This window comes from Cupressus sempervirens, chromosome 6, assembly GCF_028749045.1.
Source record: "Cupressus sempervirens isolate cs-2001-9-10 chromosome 6, ASM2874904v1, whole genome shotgun sequence".
NCBI classification, from domain to species: Eukaryota; Viridiplantae; Streptophyta; class Pinopsida; order Cupressales; family Cupressaceae; genus Cupressus; species Cupressus sempervirens.
In genome coordinates this window covers 8,622,872-8,645,182 of record NC_143123.1, presented here as the reverse complement: position 1 = coordinate 8,645,182, position 22,311 = coordinate 8,622,872, and the positions used below count along the sequence as shown (strand labels likewise).

Genomic DNA, 22,311 nt, shown 5'->3' with positions numbered 1-22,311 from the left:
GACCACAATCATGTTTTATCAATCAATTATCCTTTGACTATGAAGTGTGATCATCTAGCAACTAAAGTTCTGATAGAGCTAACTGCAGTTTATTATATGCTTGATTGACAGCAAAGATATTACCTGTGGTGAAGAATCAGCATTTGCTACTTTGCACCCTATTGATTGGAAATTCTATGGCCATGGAGGTTTATATGTGATTTCATTCAAGTCAAGATTCAGATATTTATTCAAATTAATTTATATCTATTTTATTCATTTTGACATGATGTTTGTAAGTCAGTTGTTCCTTTTTGTGTCTGTTTAGGCGCTCCCAATTTTTCTTGATTCACTAGTCCCTGCATGGGGGGCTATTTTGATATCTGTTACACTGATTCTAATGTTTGGAGAGGTGAGTTTGGGCATACTTTTATGCTTAATTACATATAAATGTACCTTTCTTGTCTTATTTGTATACAATTAACTGCTATGCTTGCAAATTTATTTGTTTGAACTTCAGATCCTTCCTCAAGCTGTTTGTTCTCGCTATGGCCTGGCAGTTGGAGCAGCAATGGCACCAATTGTTCGTGTGTTGCTATTGGCATTCTTTCCAGTTGCATACCCAATCAGTAAGGTATATCTGATATCCTGTGTTAAAAATTGCTCTATATTGATCAGTAGAAGTTTCTCAGTCTTATGAACCAGTGAACACCATTTTTGCCTATAACTTGATTACATAAGAAACTCTGAAAGTTGGCATTACCATAATATTGAATGTATTTCAAGCTCCTTAGTCACTTCGTTATTTTCAATTGTAAATTTTGTTTTAATCCCACTTATTATTGTGTGCCTCATTATGTTCGTCATTGTGTTTAATAAAGAATATTAAATGATAACATCATCATACCTAGTTATATTTTTCCATTCGTTGATGGGTCCAAATTCCTTTGCTGGCCAAAGTAATTTGCAGTTTGTTATGTTAAAGGTTTGTTTACTGTTTCTAGTGATGCAATTTGACATTGGTGGGAAACATTAAACATCTTGGAGATCATGTTGCGATAGAGGTTCTATGCATTGATTTTTTTTTCCAAGTGTTCGCCTTTGTATTTATTCATTTTATCAAAAATTGCTGAATACAATATGGATATTGTCCTGGTTCTAGAAATTATAAGATTTAGAAATATAGGAAAAGGGTTTGTTCTATGCTCCACAGAGTTTCTGGGACGGGGATGTGTTTCCAGTACGAGTATGGGTCGAAGCCAAAATTTAAGGGATGGGACCTCAGGGGACGACGATTAAAAGCATAGGGGATTAATTTCATATATAGAGACAAAGTTCAAATATGCATATTATTACATTGATAAATCATTCACCATAGACATTTTAGAAGATCAATACATTGAAAATTATCAAATGACAAATACTAAGCCCTTCCATCAGAACAATATCACATACATATATAGCAAAAATCAAAATTTCTAAAGACTCCAAGTATCATGCATGAAATTAGAATATAAGAAAGAGAAGTCCAACTAAAATAGTAAGTAGTAAATACTAAATGCAATTTTTCCTCACTGCTGCTGCTCTATGTTTCTTTCCTTCTCTAAGCATGTCAAATATAAAAAAAAGTAGAGGACTTAGTGTTTTAGTGTTTTAATGGACCAAATATGGGTCGTAGTTTTTTTTATGTCCTTAAGACAACTAGGGGCTTGCACGGACAGCAGAAATTTTTAAAAATGATTTTTTGGGGTGTTTTACCTTTATCCGATTGACTGGAAAAAGGGGACGACCAGCAGTTTTGGGGACGGATTGGGGATGGCAAAGCCGTCTGTGGTACTGCTAGCCGTCCCCAAGTTTCTTGCAAAACAAAATTGGTTTTTTTGGGGACATTTCCAAATTTGGCAAAAAGAGGACAACTCTGGGGACGGCCAAAATCCATCCCCGCATCCTCATTTCATCCCCAGAATGGGTATGACCTCAAAATCATTGGGGGCGCATCCTGTTGGCTAAATTTTTTGTCCCTAACTACAACTTATAAAATTATGGCTTTAGGCAATATTTTATGAGATTTCTCTCTCCTCTCAGCAATAAGGGAGGATCCCTTCTTATGGTAGGTGGCTTCAATAGGAACTTAACTGAAAATCACAAAAAGAATGGTTCTCTTGATCAATTCCTCTTTTTTCAGGAATGATTTGCATACAACTATAACTTTCCAACTTAACAAAAAGTGTCTTATTGATACGATAATACCAGTGACCATGGAATTGACATAAGAACAATAGTAGGGGTAATAGTTTATTTTTTATATTTTGTGAAACAAAAACAGGAATTTTAAAGTCTCCTGCACTTGTCTGGAATGAAGATTCAAGCAGAATAACCAGTAAGGCGCAAAGTCTCTTACTAGATACCCTCAAATTCAATAACAACACTTACAATTGAAGCCTAAAGTCTTCAACTCTAAGTGATTGCATCCACTACTATTTATTACAATTTGTTGTCCTGCCCTGCAACACAAAGTCTTCAAAACTTCAAATTGGCTTTGAATGCAATGGGCAGCTCAAAGTCTGCACGATTAAATTCAAACCCCTCTTGATCAAAGCTCAAAAACTCATAATCAATATTCAGAAAATGTCATCACATAACACCTTGAATCAACACAAAGTTGGAAAACAGGTTGCCTCTCTTATTGATAGCAATTTAGATTTACATCCAAGCACAAGGTCTTAGAGTGCATATACAAATTGACAAAATTTTCTTGCCTTGCCAAAAGATGATTATAAAAATGAGCTCGCTCCTTTATATAGAAAAATAGGAGAGAGAAAGGTGGAGGAAAAAGTGGAACAACCTCAACCACCTTGACTTATCTATAACTAACTACTTTAACTTTATTCAAAGTTGCATGCCTAATGCAATTGCAACTTGATTACATGTTACAAATTTGCACGTGATACTATCACATGCAATTATATCTTGTTTTTCCATCAAATGTAATATGTCAATTACAAATAACACTTTTAAGTGTATTACAAGACAAATTCTATTACATCAAGCTTTATTGGTCTTCGTGCTGTTACAAGATGCCCGATATTCTACAATTGTTGTGCTCATGTTTGCATCTCGAATTAGAAAATGAATATGCATCTTTGATTGTTTCGTTGAGTGTTAACTGACCTTTTCTAACTTGAAAACACTCTATGCTTGTAATCATTCTTTCACCTTCTTGTAGGCTCCATTATGTGATCACTCTTGCTTCGTGTTTCTCTTTCTTCTTTGCATGTTTGGGGTTATGCCTATGGTCGTTATTGAGTTTCCAGAAAAAGCCATTGTATGTTCCTTAAAGTATAGATGGGTCCGTTTCTCTCTTTTGATGTGTAAAAATATGGATTTAGGCAAAATATGAATAGGAAAAGTGCTTGGGATGATTGTAGACATCAAATGAGCAAATGGGTTAAGCTCATAATGGCTCAAAAAATGAGTAGAAAAATAAAAACTGGGGTTTTTGGAGTGGATTGCATATGCGGACAGCAAGCTTTAAGACATGAAAATGAGGAGCGAAGTGTAATGAAATGGAAACATAGTATGCTTTAATAGGTGTAAGTCATACTATGTATCCAACAAACATGTGAGAAATTCTTCTTCATCCACAGGGAAGCCATATGGAGATTCATGGAATGCGTGTTGGTGGGATCTATACTTGCATTAACATGAGGGGAAAAGAGGGACTTGCTTCCATATTAGAAGGAGATTTTATCCCCGACTGCATATGCAAGTAAATGAGACCTTGCTGTAATGGGCACCCTAGAAATGCCCAAAAATTGAACCAACTGCTGATAGGAATTTAGTCAAATAATTTGCATCCAACTATTAATTTCTCCATTAAATGTTTAAATCCCTTTATGGCTCTGGACATAAAATGTTTGTTTGTTTTTATGTTTTTGCATAGATTTTAAACAACATAACATGAATAAGAAGGGATTTATAATAATATGCAAACTGAAGATTGAACTACCACTGAGATAATATTAATTTTCAAACTAATAAAATCAACTACATAACAGACTTTTCAACTCACTAATTACTCTAACATTATAATATAATGTTCCAGTAATGACTTCCCATCTTGTTGCTATAGTAACATGAATAGTGCCATGCTACAATGACGTGAATAGTGTCACGCTACAGTAATGTGATTAGTGCTGCTACATTAAAATCTGCCTTCAATCAGTCCAAGACCCTCATAAAATCATCTCTTCAGAATAGCATAAGCATCGGACAAGAAGCGAGAATGATATGAGCAAACACCCTATCCGCCTGTAGCTAGAAATGTGCCCAATCTACCTGTTAATGAAGCCGATAACAATGAATTCCAAAGAGCAAACCCCAAGGGAATGACATTTAGAATGTCACAAGAGAGGATAGATGTCCTCTAATGCCAAGAAGGGATCTACAACTCACACATCAATTTTCTTCTCATATTCAACCTGCCAAATGAAGCCATTAATGCTCCCTTTTATTCTTTTTCCAAGGGTCGATTCAACTCACATGAGCAATGTGGGATAAAAGATGTGCAATATAAAACATATTAAAATAATTACTTATGTCTCCCTTAGATGCCCCCTTTGATTTGCACACATTCCCATAATATTTAACATAAAAATAACACTTTAATATTTTACAACTAAGTTAAATGTTACTTTAATAATACTTTAGGCATAAAAATATATCAGCTATTAGACTTCGAACAACATGAGTGATAGCTTGTTGGAAAGTTCTCACCAAGGAGTATCAAATCCAATCATCAAAATTAGCCTCCCTTGTGTCCTGCTAACTAAAAATAACAAGTATGCCCGAGTTTGAGTAAATCAACTCCGTTTTGGCCCAAACTGGAGATGACTAGGCCAAAACACTCTAAGGTCCCTTTAAACCCTTCGTTAGCCCTCAAGACCATGTAGAATTAAGCTAACCCACACACACTTGGTCAACTACTAAAGTGGGGACATTACAGTCTGCCCCCTCGAAATTGCTTGTCCTCAAGCAATCTTAGTCCAACCTACTGAATAACCAGCTCATGCTCCCATGTAGCATCCTCCTCTGGCAAGTCTTTCCATTTGACCAAATACTCCTTCACTATCCTGGTTCTGAGTTTCCTCTCGCTGGTGTCCAAAATAGCCTCGGGTTGAATAGCCTCAGGTACTAACACAAGCTTCCCCTCCTCATTCAAAGGGGGTAAACTGTAGAAGGAACTACACTCTGACCAATGGCTTTCTTAAGCCTCGACACATGAAATACATTGTGCACCTGACTACCCTTTGGAAGCTCAAGCTCATAGGCGATTTCGCCCACTTTACGAATCACCTTGTATGGACCATAAGATCTAGGCTTCAACTTCTCTACTCTGCTTTTCTTGAGCTATGATTGCTTATATGGCTGTAGCCTCAAATACACCATATCACCTACCTCAAAACTGCACTCTACCCTATGCTGATCAATATACAACTTTTGCTGATTTTGCACCTGTTGTATGTTCTCCTTGAGCACTCTAAGGATATCTTGACTATCCTGCAATAGGTCTTTGGCTTTGGGTACTTGGTTGTTCCCCAAAACTAAATCCATGAAGTTGGGTGCTTCATACCCATACAATGCCATAAATGGAGTCATCCTGATGTCTTGTGATATGTGGTATTGTAACAATACTCCCCCATGTATAACCACTTGACCCACGTTCTCTACTGCACAGTCACATAGTTCCACAAATAGCCTTCCACCCATTTATTTACTATCTCCATCCAGCCTTTTGGCACAACTTGAACAACTCCTGCCAAAAGGCGCTTATGAACTTGCTATTTCTGTCACTAACAATAAATCTCGGTATCCCAGGCAACCTAAAAACCTCTCTGAAGAATAAATTTGCCACTTGAGCTGCTACATAATTAGAAGGAATAGCAAAGAAGTGAGCAAACTTTGTCAATCTGTCTACCACCACATAAATACAATCTCTTCCTTGCACTCATGGTAAACCAGTGATGAAGTCCATAGAAATACTGTCCCATTTCTTGTCTTGAATGGGTAAGGGCTGTAGTAAACCTGCGGAAAACGTGTGCTCCTCTTTATTCTATTGACAAATTACACTCCCTGACATACCTTTGAACATCATCCTTGAGCCCTCCTAATGAGAATCGCTCTCGGATTTGCCCATAGGTCTTGAAGACCCCTGCATGCCCAGCTGTAGGTGCATCACGAAATGCCCTTAGAATCTCCTTTCTAAATTGTGATGTAGGGATCAAATAAACCTTGTCCCAAAATCTGATCAACCCATCCAACACCACATACCTATCATCTTCAATGGTGCCTCCAACTGTCGTAGAAGCCTAATCATCTGTTGCATACTCCGCTGCAATTCGTTTTCTCCAATCTCCTGAAACTTCTGCTAGAGCACATAAGTGAGGTCTCCAAGATAAAGCATCAATCAACACATTTTTCTTACCTTTGACAAACTCTATATCAAAGTCATAAGCCTACAATTTAGTAACCCATTTCTACTGCTGGTCATTAAGATCATGCTGGCTCATGAAGTATTTAATACTATTGTGATTAGTTTTGATCACAAAATGCCCACCTACCAAATATGATCAGAGTTTGGCCAGTGTATGCATTATGGCCAACATTTCCCTGTCGTAGCTAGAATAACTCCTCTCAAGTTCTTAGAGCGTCCTACTCTCGAATGCAATGGGGTGTCTCTCCTGTATCAATACTGCTCCTATCCCATCTCTTGAAGCATCACATTGGAGCTCAAATGGCTTCATGAAATCAGGTAGAGCTAGAACCGGACAAGATGACATCACCTGTTTGAAGTGGTCAAAACATCTCTGTGCTACCCTTATCCATGTGAAAGCTTCTTTCTTGGTGAGATTTGTCAAAGGTGCGGCAATATGTGAGAATCCCCTAACGAACCTCATGTAAAAACCACATAAACCAAAGAACCCCTTAAGTTGTGTGAGGTTTGTGTGAGTAGGTCAATCCACAATAGCTCTAATCTTTTCAAGATCTACCCGAACACCATCTACACTAATTATGCCCAAGGTAAAGGAGCTCGGTCATGTCAAACTCGCATTTTGATTCCTTGGCATACAATGACTCTCTATTCAGCATAGATAACACCTCCAAATGCTGCAAGTGCTCCTCCCAGGTCTTACGGAAGACCAAGAGGTCATCAAAGAAGATCAAGACGAATCTCCTCAATTGCCCCTTGACAACTTGGTTCATACAACTTTGAAATGTAGCAGGTGCATTGGTTAGTCCAAATGGCATAACCATAAACTCGAAATGGCCATAGTGACATTAGAAGGCTATCTTTTGGATGTCCTCCACTCTCATCCTGATTTGGTGGTATCCAGATCATAAATCAATTTTGGTGAAGTAGTGTGCACCATGCAACTCATCAATCAACTCATCAATCCTAGGAATGGGATACCTGTTTTTAATTGTTTTCTTATTCAATGCCCTGTAATCGATGCACATGCGCATCGTCCCATCCTTCCTCTTCAATAGAACTACTAATGAAGCAAAAGGGCTTTTGCTAGACCTAATGTGCCTTATCTCCAATAGCTCCTTAACTGCCTTCTCTATCTCATCCTTGTGTTTCTTAGGATGACGATAAGGGGTAATCATGACTTGTTTGGCTCCCTCTTCGAGCTCAATAACATGCTCTATTCCCCTATCAGGAGAAACCCCATGTGGAATATCTCCAAATACTTTGGCATGCCTGTCAAGTATCTCCTGGATATCTGGTGGATGACTCTTTACCTGTGGCTTCTGTGGGGCTAGCATGATGAAACACTCTGTTGCCCACTCTATGTCATTGTGCCAAAAAAGTGTCTACATTCTCCTTAGGGAGACTACTTTGCAACTCCCATCCGAAAGTCCTTTGAGTACAACAGTTCTGCCCTCATGCTAGAATCTCATCTCCAATTTTGCTAGTTGAGTGTGAACTCAACTAGCGAGGTCATCCATGTCATGCTGAGGATGACATCATAGTCTTCCATGTCTACTACATAGAACTCATCCTCTAACTCATAGCCATCGCCAAACTTGATGTGAAGATTAGATATCTTCTGAGTACATAATAATTTGTCACAATTAGCTACCATGACTCTAAACCTATCATGCTTCTCAATCTGTAAACCTCTTGTGGCTACTAACCGTGCATCTATGAAGTTATGTGTAGCCCTAGTGTCAATGAGAGAGATCACTTTTTGCCCTTCGATAGTACCCCTGACCCTAAATGTGATCGCCATTTGAGCCCCTATCAATCGTGCCAATGACCTATCGTCTTTAGGAATGATGTTCTCGTTTGGAGTGCTACTCTCATTCGAATCAGAGTGCTGATCCCCCCCTCTAACTGTGACTCCATTGAAAAATACTCCATTTGATTTGCCTTAGCCTTGAGAGGGCACTTATGAGAAAGGCTCTCTACAATGAAAACACAACTTCTTTCCCCTCAACTCATTTAGGGTGTCATTATCCAACTTCCTATTATCCCCTTTTGGTTGTGCATCCTGGTAAAAATGTTTTTTGTCCTTATCCTTATCCTTCTTTGTATGTGAATCCTTAGGTTGAAATCTACTTTTAAAAGAAGAAGGTGCTAAGTCACGAGCCTTCTCAGTTGCCTCCTGTAATGTAGTTGGGTCATGCCCCTTGACCCAACCCCTCAAGGGATCTGAGGGTCCATCCATAAATAGCACTATTAATCTCCTCTCTGAAATATCTGTAGCCAACATAGCTAACCTCTGAAAGTCATTGATATGTATCAATTGATCCGCACTGCTGAAGTTTTGCCAACTCTTTAAGCTGTAACTTAGGATCTTTGGTGTCAAATCTCTTTATGAGTCTCTTAGTGAACTCTTTGTAAGATGTGATTTGATTATGCCCCAGGGTTACCATGCCATGGTGCCACCACTCATGCGCTGGACCATCCAAATAAATAGCTGCATACTTGATAGCCTTCTCCTTAGGCATCAAATTCAGCTGGAAGTATGTATCTACCTTTGGCACCCAAGCTCGTGCATTCATCTTCCTTGAGGCATCATAATAAGGTAAAGAAAGTTTGCAACTTTCTTTTTTAGCTCAAAGTTTTGATTTCTCTCTCCTGCTCTAGGCATGTGTCGTCCTCAAGTCCATATAATCTCTGAGGGAAATATCCGCTTGAAAATTCAGTCCACTAGCCTCCCAGTCCCTCCTGAACTGATTCTGTAACTTGGTAATCTCTAGTCGAACCGGATCTCTGAGTGGGAAGGTGGGTAGAAGAGGTCTCGAGCTCACTGTCCAAGCTGGGCATGCAACGTGTCTAAAGTTATCAGCCTCATTCCCATTGTTGCCATGTCCATTATTATTACCATTTCTAAGAATTTGGTATAGCTCTGATACTATGTAAGAATTTGCCTTAGGGAAAAATCACCCAAGATCAAGGAACTCAAGCACAAGCACAACAGTAGACCGAAAGAGTATGATCAGAATAACGATATGATATTCAATTCATTATGTAAGTACACTAGGAGTGCCTGTATATAAAGGCCTCTAGAATGCTTCTAGAATGCCTAGAAATCAGCATACTGATAAGTCTTACAACCAAACACATATCCACCAAGAGTGGATTATCCTCCATTAAGCATAGGAGTAAGTGCGATGATGAGAGGATAAGCCTTCAAAAGTGTAACACGTAAAATTATGTTGTAGATCCATGTGCTAAAATAAGAGTGCGAATAACTGTGTTGTCTACATGACAACTCAGTTAATTATGCAAACTCTAGTGTTGTAGACACCATGTGCTCAATTAAAGTTGCTTACTCCAGTGTTGTCAACACGAAAACTCATAAGAGTACACAAACTCCTAAGTGTCTCCCCTAAGAAATAATAAAATAATGCATTAACCTAAGTAAACTTAAGTAAGTGTAAATAGTGAATAGTTATTTACACCAACACCATTAATGTTATTCTCAGGACCATTATTGTTGCCTTGGCCTCCATTATTATCATTGCCCCCATTTCCATTGTCTGCATCACCTGGATTAATATTGACACCCATCTGTCTAGCCATAAGTTGGAACATCATATCCATTCACCTATTCTACTTCTGTTGCATACGCTACCTCTGCTCTAATGTACCCAAAACCATCTGAACATTACCTCCTCTTGATTTGGACCGGAATTCCTACCTATTCTTGTCATCTTGGTCACCCATATTGCTGTCTTGTTCAAAGAAGATCTCCTATGTGTCTCTATGATTGGATTCTATGTCCACCTGCACGGATGAACTAGATTGCTCGCTTTGTGAGTCTAAATCTTTGTTGTCTTGCCCTGGTATGGCCGAAGTTAATGGCCTCTATCACATGCTCAAACATACATTCTAAATCTGTTTTATTTTTGACTTTAGTGTCTTGACATTTTGTCAAACACTTTTCCCTCTATTTGATAGTTCCAAATTCCCTATAAGGCCTTTACAGGATGACAGTACTTAAAGCTTTGATACTGCTATAATGGGCACCTTAGAAATGCCCAAAAACAAAGCCAACTGTTGATAGGAATTTAGTCAAATAATTTGCATCCAACTCTTAATTTCTCCATTAAATGTTTAAACCCTTTTATGGCTTTGGAAATAAAATGTTTGTTTTTATGTTTTTGCATAGATTTGAAACCACATAACATGAACAAGAAGAGATTTATAATAATATGCAAACTGAAGATTGAATTACTGCTGAAATAATATTAATTTTCAAACTAATAAAATCAAATACATGGCAAACTTTTCAACTAACTGATTACTCCAACATTATAACATAATGTTCCAGTAATGACTTCCCATCTTGCTACTATAGTAACATGAATAGTGCTGTGCTACAGTGACGTGAATAGTATCATGCTACAGTAACGTGAATGGTGCTGCGCTATACTGCTGCTACAGTAAAATCTGCCTTCAATCAGTCCAAGACCCTCATAAAATCATCCCTTCAGAATGGCATAAGCATCGGACAAGAAGAGGAATGATATGAGCAGACAACTTATCTGCCTATAGCTGGAAATGTGCCCAATCTGCCTATTAAGGAAGCTGATAGCAATGAATTCCAAAGAGCAAACCCCAAGGGAATGATGTCTAGAATGTCACAAGAGAGGATAGACGTCCTCTAATACCAAGAACGGATCTGCAACTCACACATCAATTTTCTTTTCATATTCCCTGCCGAATGAAGTCACTAATGCTCCCATTTATACTTTCTCCAAGGGTTGATTCAACTCAAATGAGCAATGTGGAATAAAACATGTGCAATATAAAACATATTAAAATAATCACTTATGTCTGCCTCAGGCGCCCGCATTGATTTGCACACTGTTTACCGCATAGGTTAATTAAGAATTGCACACAGATAATGAACATGAACAGCAAACAGCAGAACTCTTATTATTATTCGCATATGCCCACAGTACATTATACTTCGATGGTAAGATATGATCTCCTCATTACAATGCTTTCCGAAGGGGTTATAAATACTTTCCGAAGAACTTTCCCGAAGGAGTCCGTCGGCCAGATACATAAACTTTTCCGAAAGGTCCTGTCGGCTGATACACAATTTCTTTCCCGAAGGGACCCGTCGGTTGATACACAATTTCTACCGACGACATCATCCCCCCCCAAAAGAAAAGTCGTCTCCTGACGACTAGCAAAATTAGGAGACAACCCACAACCAAGAAAAAGAATTACTAGAGAGAAGAAGGAGGTGTCCCAGAAGAGTGCTGTTGACGACGTAACTCATACACCTGGTCAGTTTGGATGCACAGATCTGTTTGAATTTGTGAATTAACCTCTACGGCCTCCTTCAGTAGAAGTGCGACATCCATAGACTGCCTCTTGGCCAACTGTAACTCATGCTTTGCCGCATCTTTATCCCGGATAGCCGCGTCCCTCTCCTGTACCACTGCTGCCATATCCTTTAATAGTGTTGCCCGCTCTGCTGCCCAAGCTGCAAATCAGTGGCTAACTTTTCTCGTCTCTTTTTCAACCGCGAGAGATCTCTGGGCTGCAACACTGTTTCCTGCCCTATCCGCCTCTGCGCGTTGCCGCACATAGTAAACCTCTTTGTACAGTCCCACGATCTCATGTGCCAACTTCATCATCGGAGTGTTACTCGGTCCCAATTCTGGCTCAGTGGCCCAATCTGCCAACATCTCTGGTGTCTCAACTACTGGCCAACCTCTATCTACAAAACAAGTTTGAAATCGCTTAGGAAAAATCCCACGAATATACGCTCGGATCAAATGCCACTCCCTTCGTCGAGTGAGAGCCTGAATTGCCACATCATGCCCCTTCTTCAATGCAGACTTCATAGTCCTGAGGTAGTCCCTGCACCTGTCCTCATCCGACCCGTAATCCTCCTTGGCGAAATCGTCCAATGACCATTCTGCATCACTATTGTCCTCCTCATCAGCGGGAGTCATGCCCACATCCGGTGCCGCCTCCTCTGCTGTCGGCGCAATCACGGCATGTGGCATTCCCTTTCCCGAGACTGAGGTTCTGGTAGAGGTGCTACTCCGAAATAGCTAGGGGACTGAATGGACGAACCACGCCAGTCAGGAACGAGTTGGAACTGCTGCCTCAGAAAAACACTGGCTCTATCCATGACCTCTGGTTGTTTGGGCTGCGTTGGGTCCGTACACTCCTGCACTCCTCCGATTGGTACGTTCTCTACTGGAAGTACTTGAGCTTCCGTTGACTGTGCTACGGTAACAACTGATGCTGGCTGACTTATGGCAGGTGCCACGGGTGCTGCTATCGGAAGTGCTTCAGGGGCTGAAGAAGTCTCTCGGTTGACGGGTGCTGTCAGGTGGGCAAAGCCGACCGCAAATCCTGCTCCCGACCGGACAGGAGAAGGCCGTACCTCGTGTTGCCTTGGTGCGGCCAGTGTGACTGCCTGGTGGGATCCTCCAGTCATCAATATCGGTCGCTGAGTCTGTCCAAACCCTGGAATGTGAGCCATGTGTAGACCTCGGGGTAACAACTCAGAAGTCATAGGAACTGTAGTACGCGGAAATAGCCAGGGGGTAGCCGTGACAATCTGAACCTCTTCATCATCCTCGCCCTCCCCTTCTTCCTCCACACTGTCCTGCTCAGAAGATGCCTCCTGTCGGCCGCTGTCAGTATCATCTGCCATGTCCATCCGGGGCCTCTTTTGACCTACTGAACCCTTCTCTACTGAACCCTTCTGCCTAGAGATTATGTCCAAGTGCTTCCATTGCATGATAGGAGGTTCTCCTGGACCTAGTGGTCCAGGCTTTGCCTCTAACTCCTGCGTTGGAATCATCTGTGCTACGGCATCAAGGAATAGACCAATGGCGTAATGGGGCATATAGAAGGTCTTGTGCTGGAGAGTCATGAATTCATGCATCCGTTCAGCCAGCACAGACGCCCAATCGTATACTTCCCCAGTCATTATGCCGTTCATCATGGACACCTGCGGAAATGTGATATCCGATGCCCTAGAGGATCCCGTGAGCCTGCTTTTGACCAAGTCCATCAGACACTGCCATGGTCCTTCCTGAATGTCGGTTTTCTTTAAACCCCTTCCCTTCGATGTCTCAGCTAATGCCGCCTATTTTGCTTCAGTCAAATCTCCACATACTAATCTGATTAAAAATAGCTTCCCATCCTTTGGAATTTTCTTCGGCTGAATCTTTCTGCCCTGCTGCCCTGGAATGCCAAAAACACGTGTGAAATCTGCTGCCTTGAATGATACCACTAAGTTCCGTCCCAGATACTGAAATGTGCTCCTCCGAGAAGCTCTGCCATACTTCTCAATCATGGTACGTAGGTACCCTTCATAATCTCGAATGCAAAAAACAGGCATCTGAATGGCCCATTCAACCTGCGCTCTTCTGATGCTTGCTTTAATTGGATGGTCATCAGGGGTTTCTTGCCACCATTTCCGGCAATTCGTTTCATTTAATCCCTCAAATTGTATAGTCTGTGGTGTGACTTCAGCTGTTGCAGGTGCTGTAGTCTTACGCTTCTCCTTGCTGCTGCTTGAGCCTTGATTCAAGTTACCTGTACCTGCCATGCTCTTGCCTCCCACAACTTTAGATTGTGCTAATTGTTTTTTCCACTGCCGTTTACCTGCAGACTTCATTAATTATATCTTTGTCTTTTCCTAACAGTCTCCCAAATCCGTATAGTGAAAAGTTCTTCCAAGTCCGTACGGTGAATTGCAACCTTTGGAATGAGAAATCCGTATGCACCAGAAGACCACAATTCCGTATGCAGATCGATGACATACTTCCGGCCTTTGCTTTCGAGTGATAAAGTATTTTTCTTCCAATCGTGCTTTGCTTTTGCTTGTATCAGCCACCCTCGACCCAGAATAGCATCGTACCCCTTCCACCTGAGAGGAATCACAATGAAGTCCAACAGGAATGGTTGTGTTCCGATTGTCACTGGTTGCGCTGTGAGTATTCCCAATGGCTTGATTCCGTGTTGATCGACTGTTAACAGCTGGAAGGTAGGTGGCCATAATGTCGGCCGTCCCAACTTTTTCCAAGTATCCTCTGGTAGCACATTGACACCGGATCCTCCGTCGACAATCGTGTCCGTTAGCATAGTCTCGAGAATGCCCATTTCAACAACCGCCAGATAGCATCCAAATGAAAGAGCTAACAACATCGAATCTTCTGCACTTGTACCCCCCTGTTTCTCGTTGTCTTGCTCTACGGGTTGCTTAGCACTCAGAACTATATTTGTGAGGGCCGTACGGAGTTGAGGCATGGTTAGCAACAGATCATTTATCCTAACGGGTATCTCAGCTTGCAATATTTGCCGTACAATGTTCTGTTCTGCACAGTTCCGGACTGAGGTACTTGGCGGGTCCTTCAGGTGTGCCGTTTCTGCCTGTGTTGCTTTCTGGATCTCTGCCCTTGCTTCCTCCAGTCTCTTCTTTTCTTCCGCTGGGTCAGGGTATAGCTTTGCCTGCTTCCGAGTGATTGCCAGGACTTCTTCCTCATCTGTCCCTACGGTAATCAAGTTTACTTCGGACTTTGAGCACTTAGTATCATCATGATCGCCAGGTCCACACCATCGGCATAGCAACTTTGGTGTGTTCGTCGTTGTGCACTCTCGGGCGAAGTGACCCCACAGATTGCATGCGCGGCATTGAACAATTGGCCGACCATTCACATCATACTGAATTCGACTCCTTCCTCCATTGTTGTTGTTGCCACCATTGTTGTTATTGCTGTTGTTGTTTGGACTGCGCCGGTTGTTTCTGTATCCACCTGATGTGGCACCTTTCGTGCTGGTGTTCCCGTTCCCTCCTGACGGGGATGCCTCCTATGACAGGAACACTTGTTGCGGTGTCCTTGTTTTTAAATTGAAAGGGCATTCCTTTACCGAGTGTTCGAGGATCTGGCAAATTTCACAAAATTGATCTTTTGGGTAGGATCCCTTCGTATGGCCTTCTTTCTTACACTCCGTGCACCATAGGTCATTACCCTTAGTCTCCTTGTTCATGTTTTTGAATTCCTTCATCATCCGCATCATATCCTTCTAGAGGGCACGAACCTTCCTGTTGCTTCCCTCGTCATCGCTGCTATCCTTTCCTGAAGATGCATCGTTGTCTAAATTGGACGAGCTGTTCTTCTTCTTCTTTGTCTTCTGGTCACTTTCGAGGTTCATTGCCTGATTGTACGCTTCCTCGTATGTTGATGGTGGCACGATCTTCATCTTTTTCCATAGCTTCGGGTGAAGGCCTTCAATGAACCATCTTTTCTGGAGTCCATTTGCCGGCTTATTCTCCATTTTACTGATTAAGTGCTTCAATCTCCTGGCGAAGACCCGTACTGTTTCATTCTTCTTTTGCTCGGTATTGAATATCTCTGCTACAATTTCATTATCATCACGCAAAAGTTGAAATTCTACAATGAACTCCTTCTTAATGTTATCCCAACTATTTAATTTTTGTGGATCAGCATCAGTAAACCAATCAATCGCAACACCCCGTAGGGTAGCGGGAAATTGTCGGATCCATTCGTTTGTATTTGTTATGCCATTTGCCCTCCAAATCGTTTCACATGTTTTACAACGTCGAATGGGATCAGCTGCTTCATCACCATCAAATTTAGCCAATTTTTTCTTCGGACCTGCCATTATCACTATATGTTGGGGGTTTTGTTGTGTACCTGCGCTGTTTTGCACTCCCGCACTATTTTGAGCAGCCACGCTGTTCTGAGCTCTCGCTCTGTTTGGAACACCCGTGTTGATCTGCACACCCGCGTTGTTGTGGACACTTGCGCTGTTTTCGGCTTCTGCGCTATTTTCAACACTCGCGTTGTTTTTGGCTTCTGCGCTGTTTTCAACACCCGCGCTATTTGCAACACCCGCGCTGTTTTGGACTTCTGCGCTGTTTTCAACACCCGCGTTGTTTGGTGAAGAGGAGGGTTCGTCAACCGAAGCTGTTCGTTCCGGAAGTATATCTCGGACGAAGAGGTCACTCCACGCTCGTGCTCCTTCGGCACTCCGAGCCGTGCGAGTCGATCTCCTTCCGTCAGGATTCTCTTCCCGTGGCGTATGCAAGTTCAGAAACTCCTTCCTCGCTTCTTCCACCAAATCAAGCCGTTGTCGAGTCTCCTTCAACAATTCTTCTGCACTCCTATTTCCGTCGGCAATCTTCTGGAATCTTCTTCAGCGCTCTGTCTGCTGAGCCAAAATTAAATTTTCTTATGCAACGCGTATGTCATCTTTTTCCTTTAGCTTATTCTTATCTTTGTTCAACTGATTCGGCATTTAATTCATATCCGCCTGCCTGCGTACCAGGTCCATCGGGCAACGGCGCCAAATGTTTACCGCATAGGTTAATTAAGAATTGCACACAAATAATGAACATGAACAGAAAACAGCAGAACTCCTATTATTATTCGCATATGCCCACAATGCATTATACTTCGATGGTAAGATATGATCTCATTACAATGCTTTCCAAAGGGGTTATAAATACTTTCCGAAGAACTTTCCCGAAGGAGTCCATCGGCCAGACACATAAACTTTTCCGAAAGGTCCTGTCGGCTGATACACAATTTCTTTCCCGAAGGGACCCGTCGGCCGATACACAATTTCTACCGACAACACACACATTCTCATAAAATTTAATAGTAAAGTGACACTTTAATATTTTACAACTAAAGTAAATGTTACTTTAATAATACTTCAGGTATAAAAATATATCAGCTATCAGACTTCGAACAACACGAGTGATAGCTTGTTGGGAAGCTCTCGCCGAGGAGTATCAAATCCAATCACCAAAACTAGCCTCTCTTATGTCCTGCTGACTTACCAAAAATAGTAAGTATGCCTAAGACCGAGTAAATCAACTCTGTTTTGGCCTAAACTGGAGATGACTAAGCCAAAACACTTTAAGATCCCTTTAAACCCTTGTTAGCCCTCAGGACAATGTAGAACTAGGCTAATGCACACACACTTGGCTGACTGCTAAAGTGGGGACATTGCACTTGCATATACAACTTGAAGAAGAAGACAGAAGAAGAAAAGAGAACATATCTACAAAAACATGCAAATCCGAAAATGTAAATGATGAGACTTGCATACACAACACAATAAATATATACAACAAAAACCTTAAGAAAAATACCAGGGAATCATACCTTTTTCTCAAGAGGCAAGAGAGGAAGTCTTTTTAAGCACTAGTGAAAAATCTAAAAATGCAATCAAAGAGATTTCTTAGATTTAAAAAGATTGCAAGATGAAGTGTTAAATAGACTTCGAATCTTGACTCAATCCTTGCAAGAGATGAGTTAAAATTTGTAGCTTGCCAAGTGTAGGAAGTTAGGGCAAAAAATTGCATTGTTTTAGCAACCGTTTTGACCAAGCAATGTGCAACATGCAAAGAATTTTGAAAATGACATCCAAAGCATATCAAGTGATTTAGAAGACTTGAATGCAAGTTAGGAAGGATAGGAAATGCTTTCAAACTACTTGATCCAATCACTAACTGTTTTAATGGTGCAAATTGCTCAAAACTAGGGCATTTTTGAGCAAAAGCATGCCCTAGATGGGTTGAGAAATGAAAAAAACACTCAACAAACTCCTTTTCTGAGTAGTTCAATGTGTTATTTGGGTGATTTTAGGAAAAAATGACCTTTAGATCATCAAAACCGACCAAGAAATGCTCAAAATATGAGCATTTGAAGGTTGGAAAACCCATTTTTGGACAAAAATGCCCAAAAGAGTGAAGTTTTGAGAGTCAAAAACATGAGTTTTCGGGTTAACAATCACCACTTTTGAGTGTTTGATATAAAAGCCTCATATTGTGAAGTAAAAACACACTTTTTGGTTGCATTTGCATGTGAAAAATGTGCCCAAAAACCTTACAAATGCATGCTGCAAGTTAAAAACGAGTTTTCTTTATGCAAATGCATATATTATAATGCACGCAATGTGCTCCAAAATCACCATTTTGCCTTATGAGGTTCTAAAAGTCACTTAAACGCACTTTTGGAAAGCAAGTACATATTTTAAAACTCATGCAATTGCTTAGAAAATTGTCACTATGATCTTTTAGTGAATAACTTAGTGCAAAACACACTTTTTGTGACCATTTACATGTTTTTGAAAGACATGCAATTGGGCAAAAAATCGCCACTTTGTCTTGGTGGGGTTTTAAAACATGAAAACACATTTTAAAATGTATGTAGTCGGGCTAAAAAATACCACTTTGGCTTAGGCTAAGTGAAATGGGTTTGTAAATATTACACACATGCAATTGGGTCCAAAATCGCCACCTAGTGTATTTACATGTTACTAAAACATGTATTTTAATTTAAAAAGTCCATTAAGTGGTAATCTTAAAAGATATATATGCAATGGGTTAGAAAAATACCATTTAAATGCATTAATATATTAAAATAAACTTATACATGCAAAAAATAGGTAAATGGGTTAGATTTTGCCACTTACATTGATTTAATAAGTTTTAAATATGCAAATGCATATTAAAAACCCACTTAACACATTAAAACATGTTATTGCATTGAAAAAGGCCATTTAAATTAATCTTGGGACTTATATTTTATTGGAAGTGTGTTCTCACATAGTGATTTGCATGTTGATGTATGCAATGTGTAATAAAAATCCCACTTTATGCACTTAAGTTGTCTCATGCATTTTTATTTAATATTTAATTAGTTTTTAATAAAGTAATATGAAATTTTTTCTAGAGATAGGCTATTTTCATAAAACATAAAAAATTATGGTCAAATCAACTCAGAATGAGTTAAAATTTTAAAATGGACCACAAAATCCACTTTAAATATTAAATATAATTTTAAATCATGCAATTGCCAATAGAAAAACCCACTTTTATGAGGTTTTCAATAAAAACATGCAGTTGACCTGAAAAACCCCACTTTTTCCCTTTTAACTTGAGCTAGACAACTCTGATTTTGACCTAAGTTAGCTCGAAACGAGTGGAATTTCGAGGGCTATTTTCCTAAGGCAAAAACAAGACCACATATTATTTACAACTCAAAGAAAAACAAAGAAAAGATGCGAAAGTTTGCCAAAAAATGAGCATTTGTAGTTAGAGAAGAAAAACTCTTAATAACGAACAATTGGGGATTCAACTCGATGGAAACCTTCAAAAGAACGCGTAGATAGAGCAACACAAAGCACAATTCAAGGATAACGAAGAGTCAGTGTTAAAACTAATAGGATGGACCTACAAATCCATGGGAAAATTGCGTAGGGTTGCCTCAATTTTGTGATGTCAAAATTGAGGACAATAGTCCTCGTGGAACACTGGTTCTGATTCATTTCTCACTATAAAAGGGATTGTGGCCAATCCTTTATAAACCAGCATTTTACCCCTGATCTACATAGTGTCTTCCTTGTTGAACACAACTGAAATAAAGGTTCAAAGTCCTTTGAGAATTATTTATTTGTTTTGTTTTAGTTGAGAGTCTTCATGCATGGCTGAAAATTGGAGTGGACAAAAGGATGTTGACATCGTGATGTGACATTTTTGACTTTGCTTCCCAACCAAAGAGTAACATTGATTACAACTTGAAAGTATGAGAGAATTTTATGGTTTCTCACCGCATTTTTGTCATCCTTATAGTTTTTCTAGAGCATGGCAGAAGTGGTTGCAAGACAGCTACATTCTTTGTGGGTATGGAGAAGAGATGCATTATTTTGGTTTTCTATATGCACATGATATAGTTTTAGAACCATGTTTGAGTGTTAATAGAAATTGTCAAAGAACATTAGCATAAGAGGTATTGCAAAAGTCATTCAAAGCTTAAGGATTAGCTTTCTACTTGACAATGACTAGGATAAGGAGAATGACACATGGTTGATAATGAAGATAGTGGTCTATGCAATTGAGAATGTGATTGAGAGTATGTTCAAAGTGTTGAAAAGGCAAGCCAAATTGTTGCATGCATCAACTTCTTTGAATTATAGGCTGCACTATATGAAAGTAAGTACTTGGGAAAGTATATAATCAAGATTGGGCTCTCCTAAAGATTGAAGATTGTATAGATCAAGTGGCATCAGGAACACGAGGCAACTTTTGGGAGAAAAAGAAAGTGAACAAGAGGTTGGCTACGTTGGATATTCTAAGATTCTTCAATAAAGCCTAAGCTAGAGTTATTGATGTTTGCCAAAGCAGAGATATTGCTGTCCTCAATCTTGAATTCACAAAATTGGACAACCCTATGCAATTTTCTCATAAATTGACAGGCAAAATTGTCTAACTTTTGTGTTCAAAAGGATGTTTTTCGAAGGCAATCAATTGTACTTCGAATTAGCCTAGATTTCTCATCCTACAAATGCTATTTCTGAAGGTTTCAGTCGGGCTTTCTTTTGTTTTGTTTGCAAAAACAATTTTTTCTTCCCTAACTGCAAGTGCTCAATTTTACTAATCTTTGAACCTTTATTTGATTTTTCTTGATTGTTTGTTGAGTTCTGTTTTTGCCCTAGGATTGTGCATTTTCAATTTCATTCATCTTGAGCTATCTTATGGCTCAATCGGAGTTGTATTTCAAACGATATTAAGGAATAAGTACACTCTAGGTGGGGTTTCTAAGCCTGACTGCATGTCTTAATTCCTTAATTAAAATCTTGATTAAGTGGGCTTTTTGTCAGAAATTACATGTCATCAAGGGTGTCAATTAATTGGAATTAAAATTTCACCATTACATATTTTCAAGGGAATATATGATGTTTAAAGAGATTATAAGGCATTGGTGGGCTTTTTGAGTTTCATTACATGTTTTCTCTTTAAAGTTAATATGCTTGTAAATGAGCATGAGAAACCTGCCTTGAAAACAAAATGATGGTTTTTAAATAAACTAATACTTTCTTAGTGGGTTTTTTAGTCTTATTTGCAAGTATTATTTTTGTTTTAAATAGAGGCATGTTCTTGCAAAACAATTCCTAAAGCCTGTCCAAATACAAGTTGGCATTTTTTGAAGGCTTTTACATATGAGTTTTAAAGTTATCAAATGACTCGTGAATGCTCACAAAAAGCCTGTCATTGGCTAAAAAGGTATAAGTGGGGATTTTGAGTGCATTGCATAACTTTAAACCCATCCAAAGGCGTTTTAAGATAAAGTTTTATTAAAACTATTGCATGTATATGGAAATGAAAATCCTGTTGCTGCCTTTTATACATTGTTTTTGACTTTACAACAAAATATAGTTCCGTCATTATGCAAGGACTTCTTTTGTTATATGTAATACATATGATAAAAAGCAGTTTTTATAATAGTGCTGCTTTTTATCATATACTAACTTGCATTGTGCTCCATAAACCCTATAGTCGGCTATGTAAGGTCAAAACAATTATTTTTATATGTTAATACATATTAAAAGGCCCGTCATTTTTTATGAAGTCTAAGTTATTTACACATCAAAATGACTTGCGAAGGCAATACAAAATCCTATCAATGCTTTACCAAAGCATTCTGATATGTTTATGCAACACAAAAACCTGTCAAAAGGTATTGAGTGCATGTATTTTGAGAAATGGTCACTCCCAGTGCTTGCGTTAATACCTTAAAAGCCCGTTGCTGCTTTTCTTCAATGTTTCACAGCCTGTAATGTCTTGGGAGAAGCCTGTTGAGTGCATTTTAATTCTCTTTGAGGGCAAGGAACAAATTTAAGCTTGTAGCATAGAATGCAAAACCCGTTTAAGGAAAAAAACAACTGATTTTTAAGGGTGAAAGGCATTTGAAACTTGCAGTAAGGAAGATAAACAAATCTGCAGCTTGTTTTCATGAACCAAA

General features: G+C 39.5%; 1 protein-coding gene across 6 annotated transcripts in view; it reads left to right on the top strand.

The window, feature by feature from the left end:
• LOC149550746 (DUF21 domain-containing protein At2g14520-like) overlaps window positions 1-22,311 on the top strand; it is a 147,171-nt gene that overhangs the window by 18,127 nt on the left and 106,733 nt on the right. For all 6 annotated transcript variants that reach the window (XM_089786304.1, XM_089786299.1, XM_089786301.1 and 3 more), the window contains 3 exons: window positions 112-188; window positions 308-391; window positions 500-613. In XM_089786304.1, coding sequence (XP_089642430.1) covers window positions 112-188; window positions 308-391; window positions 500-613 — 275 coding nt within the window. The remainder of the gene's footprint in view (window positions 1-111; window positions 189-307; window positions 392-499; window positions 614-22,311) is intronic.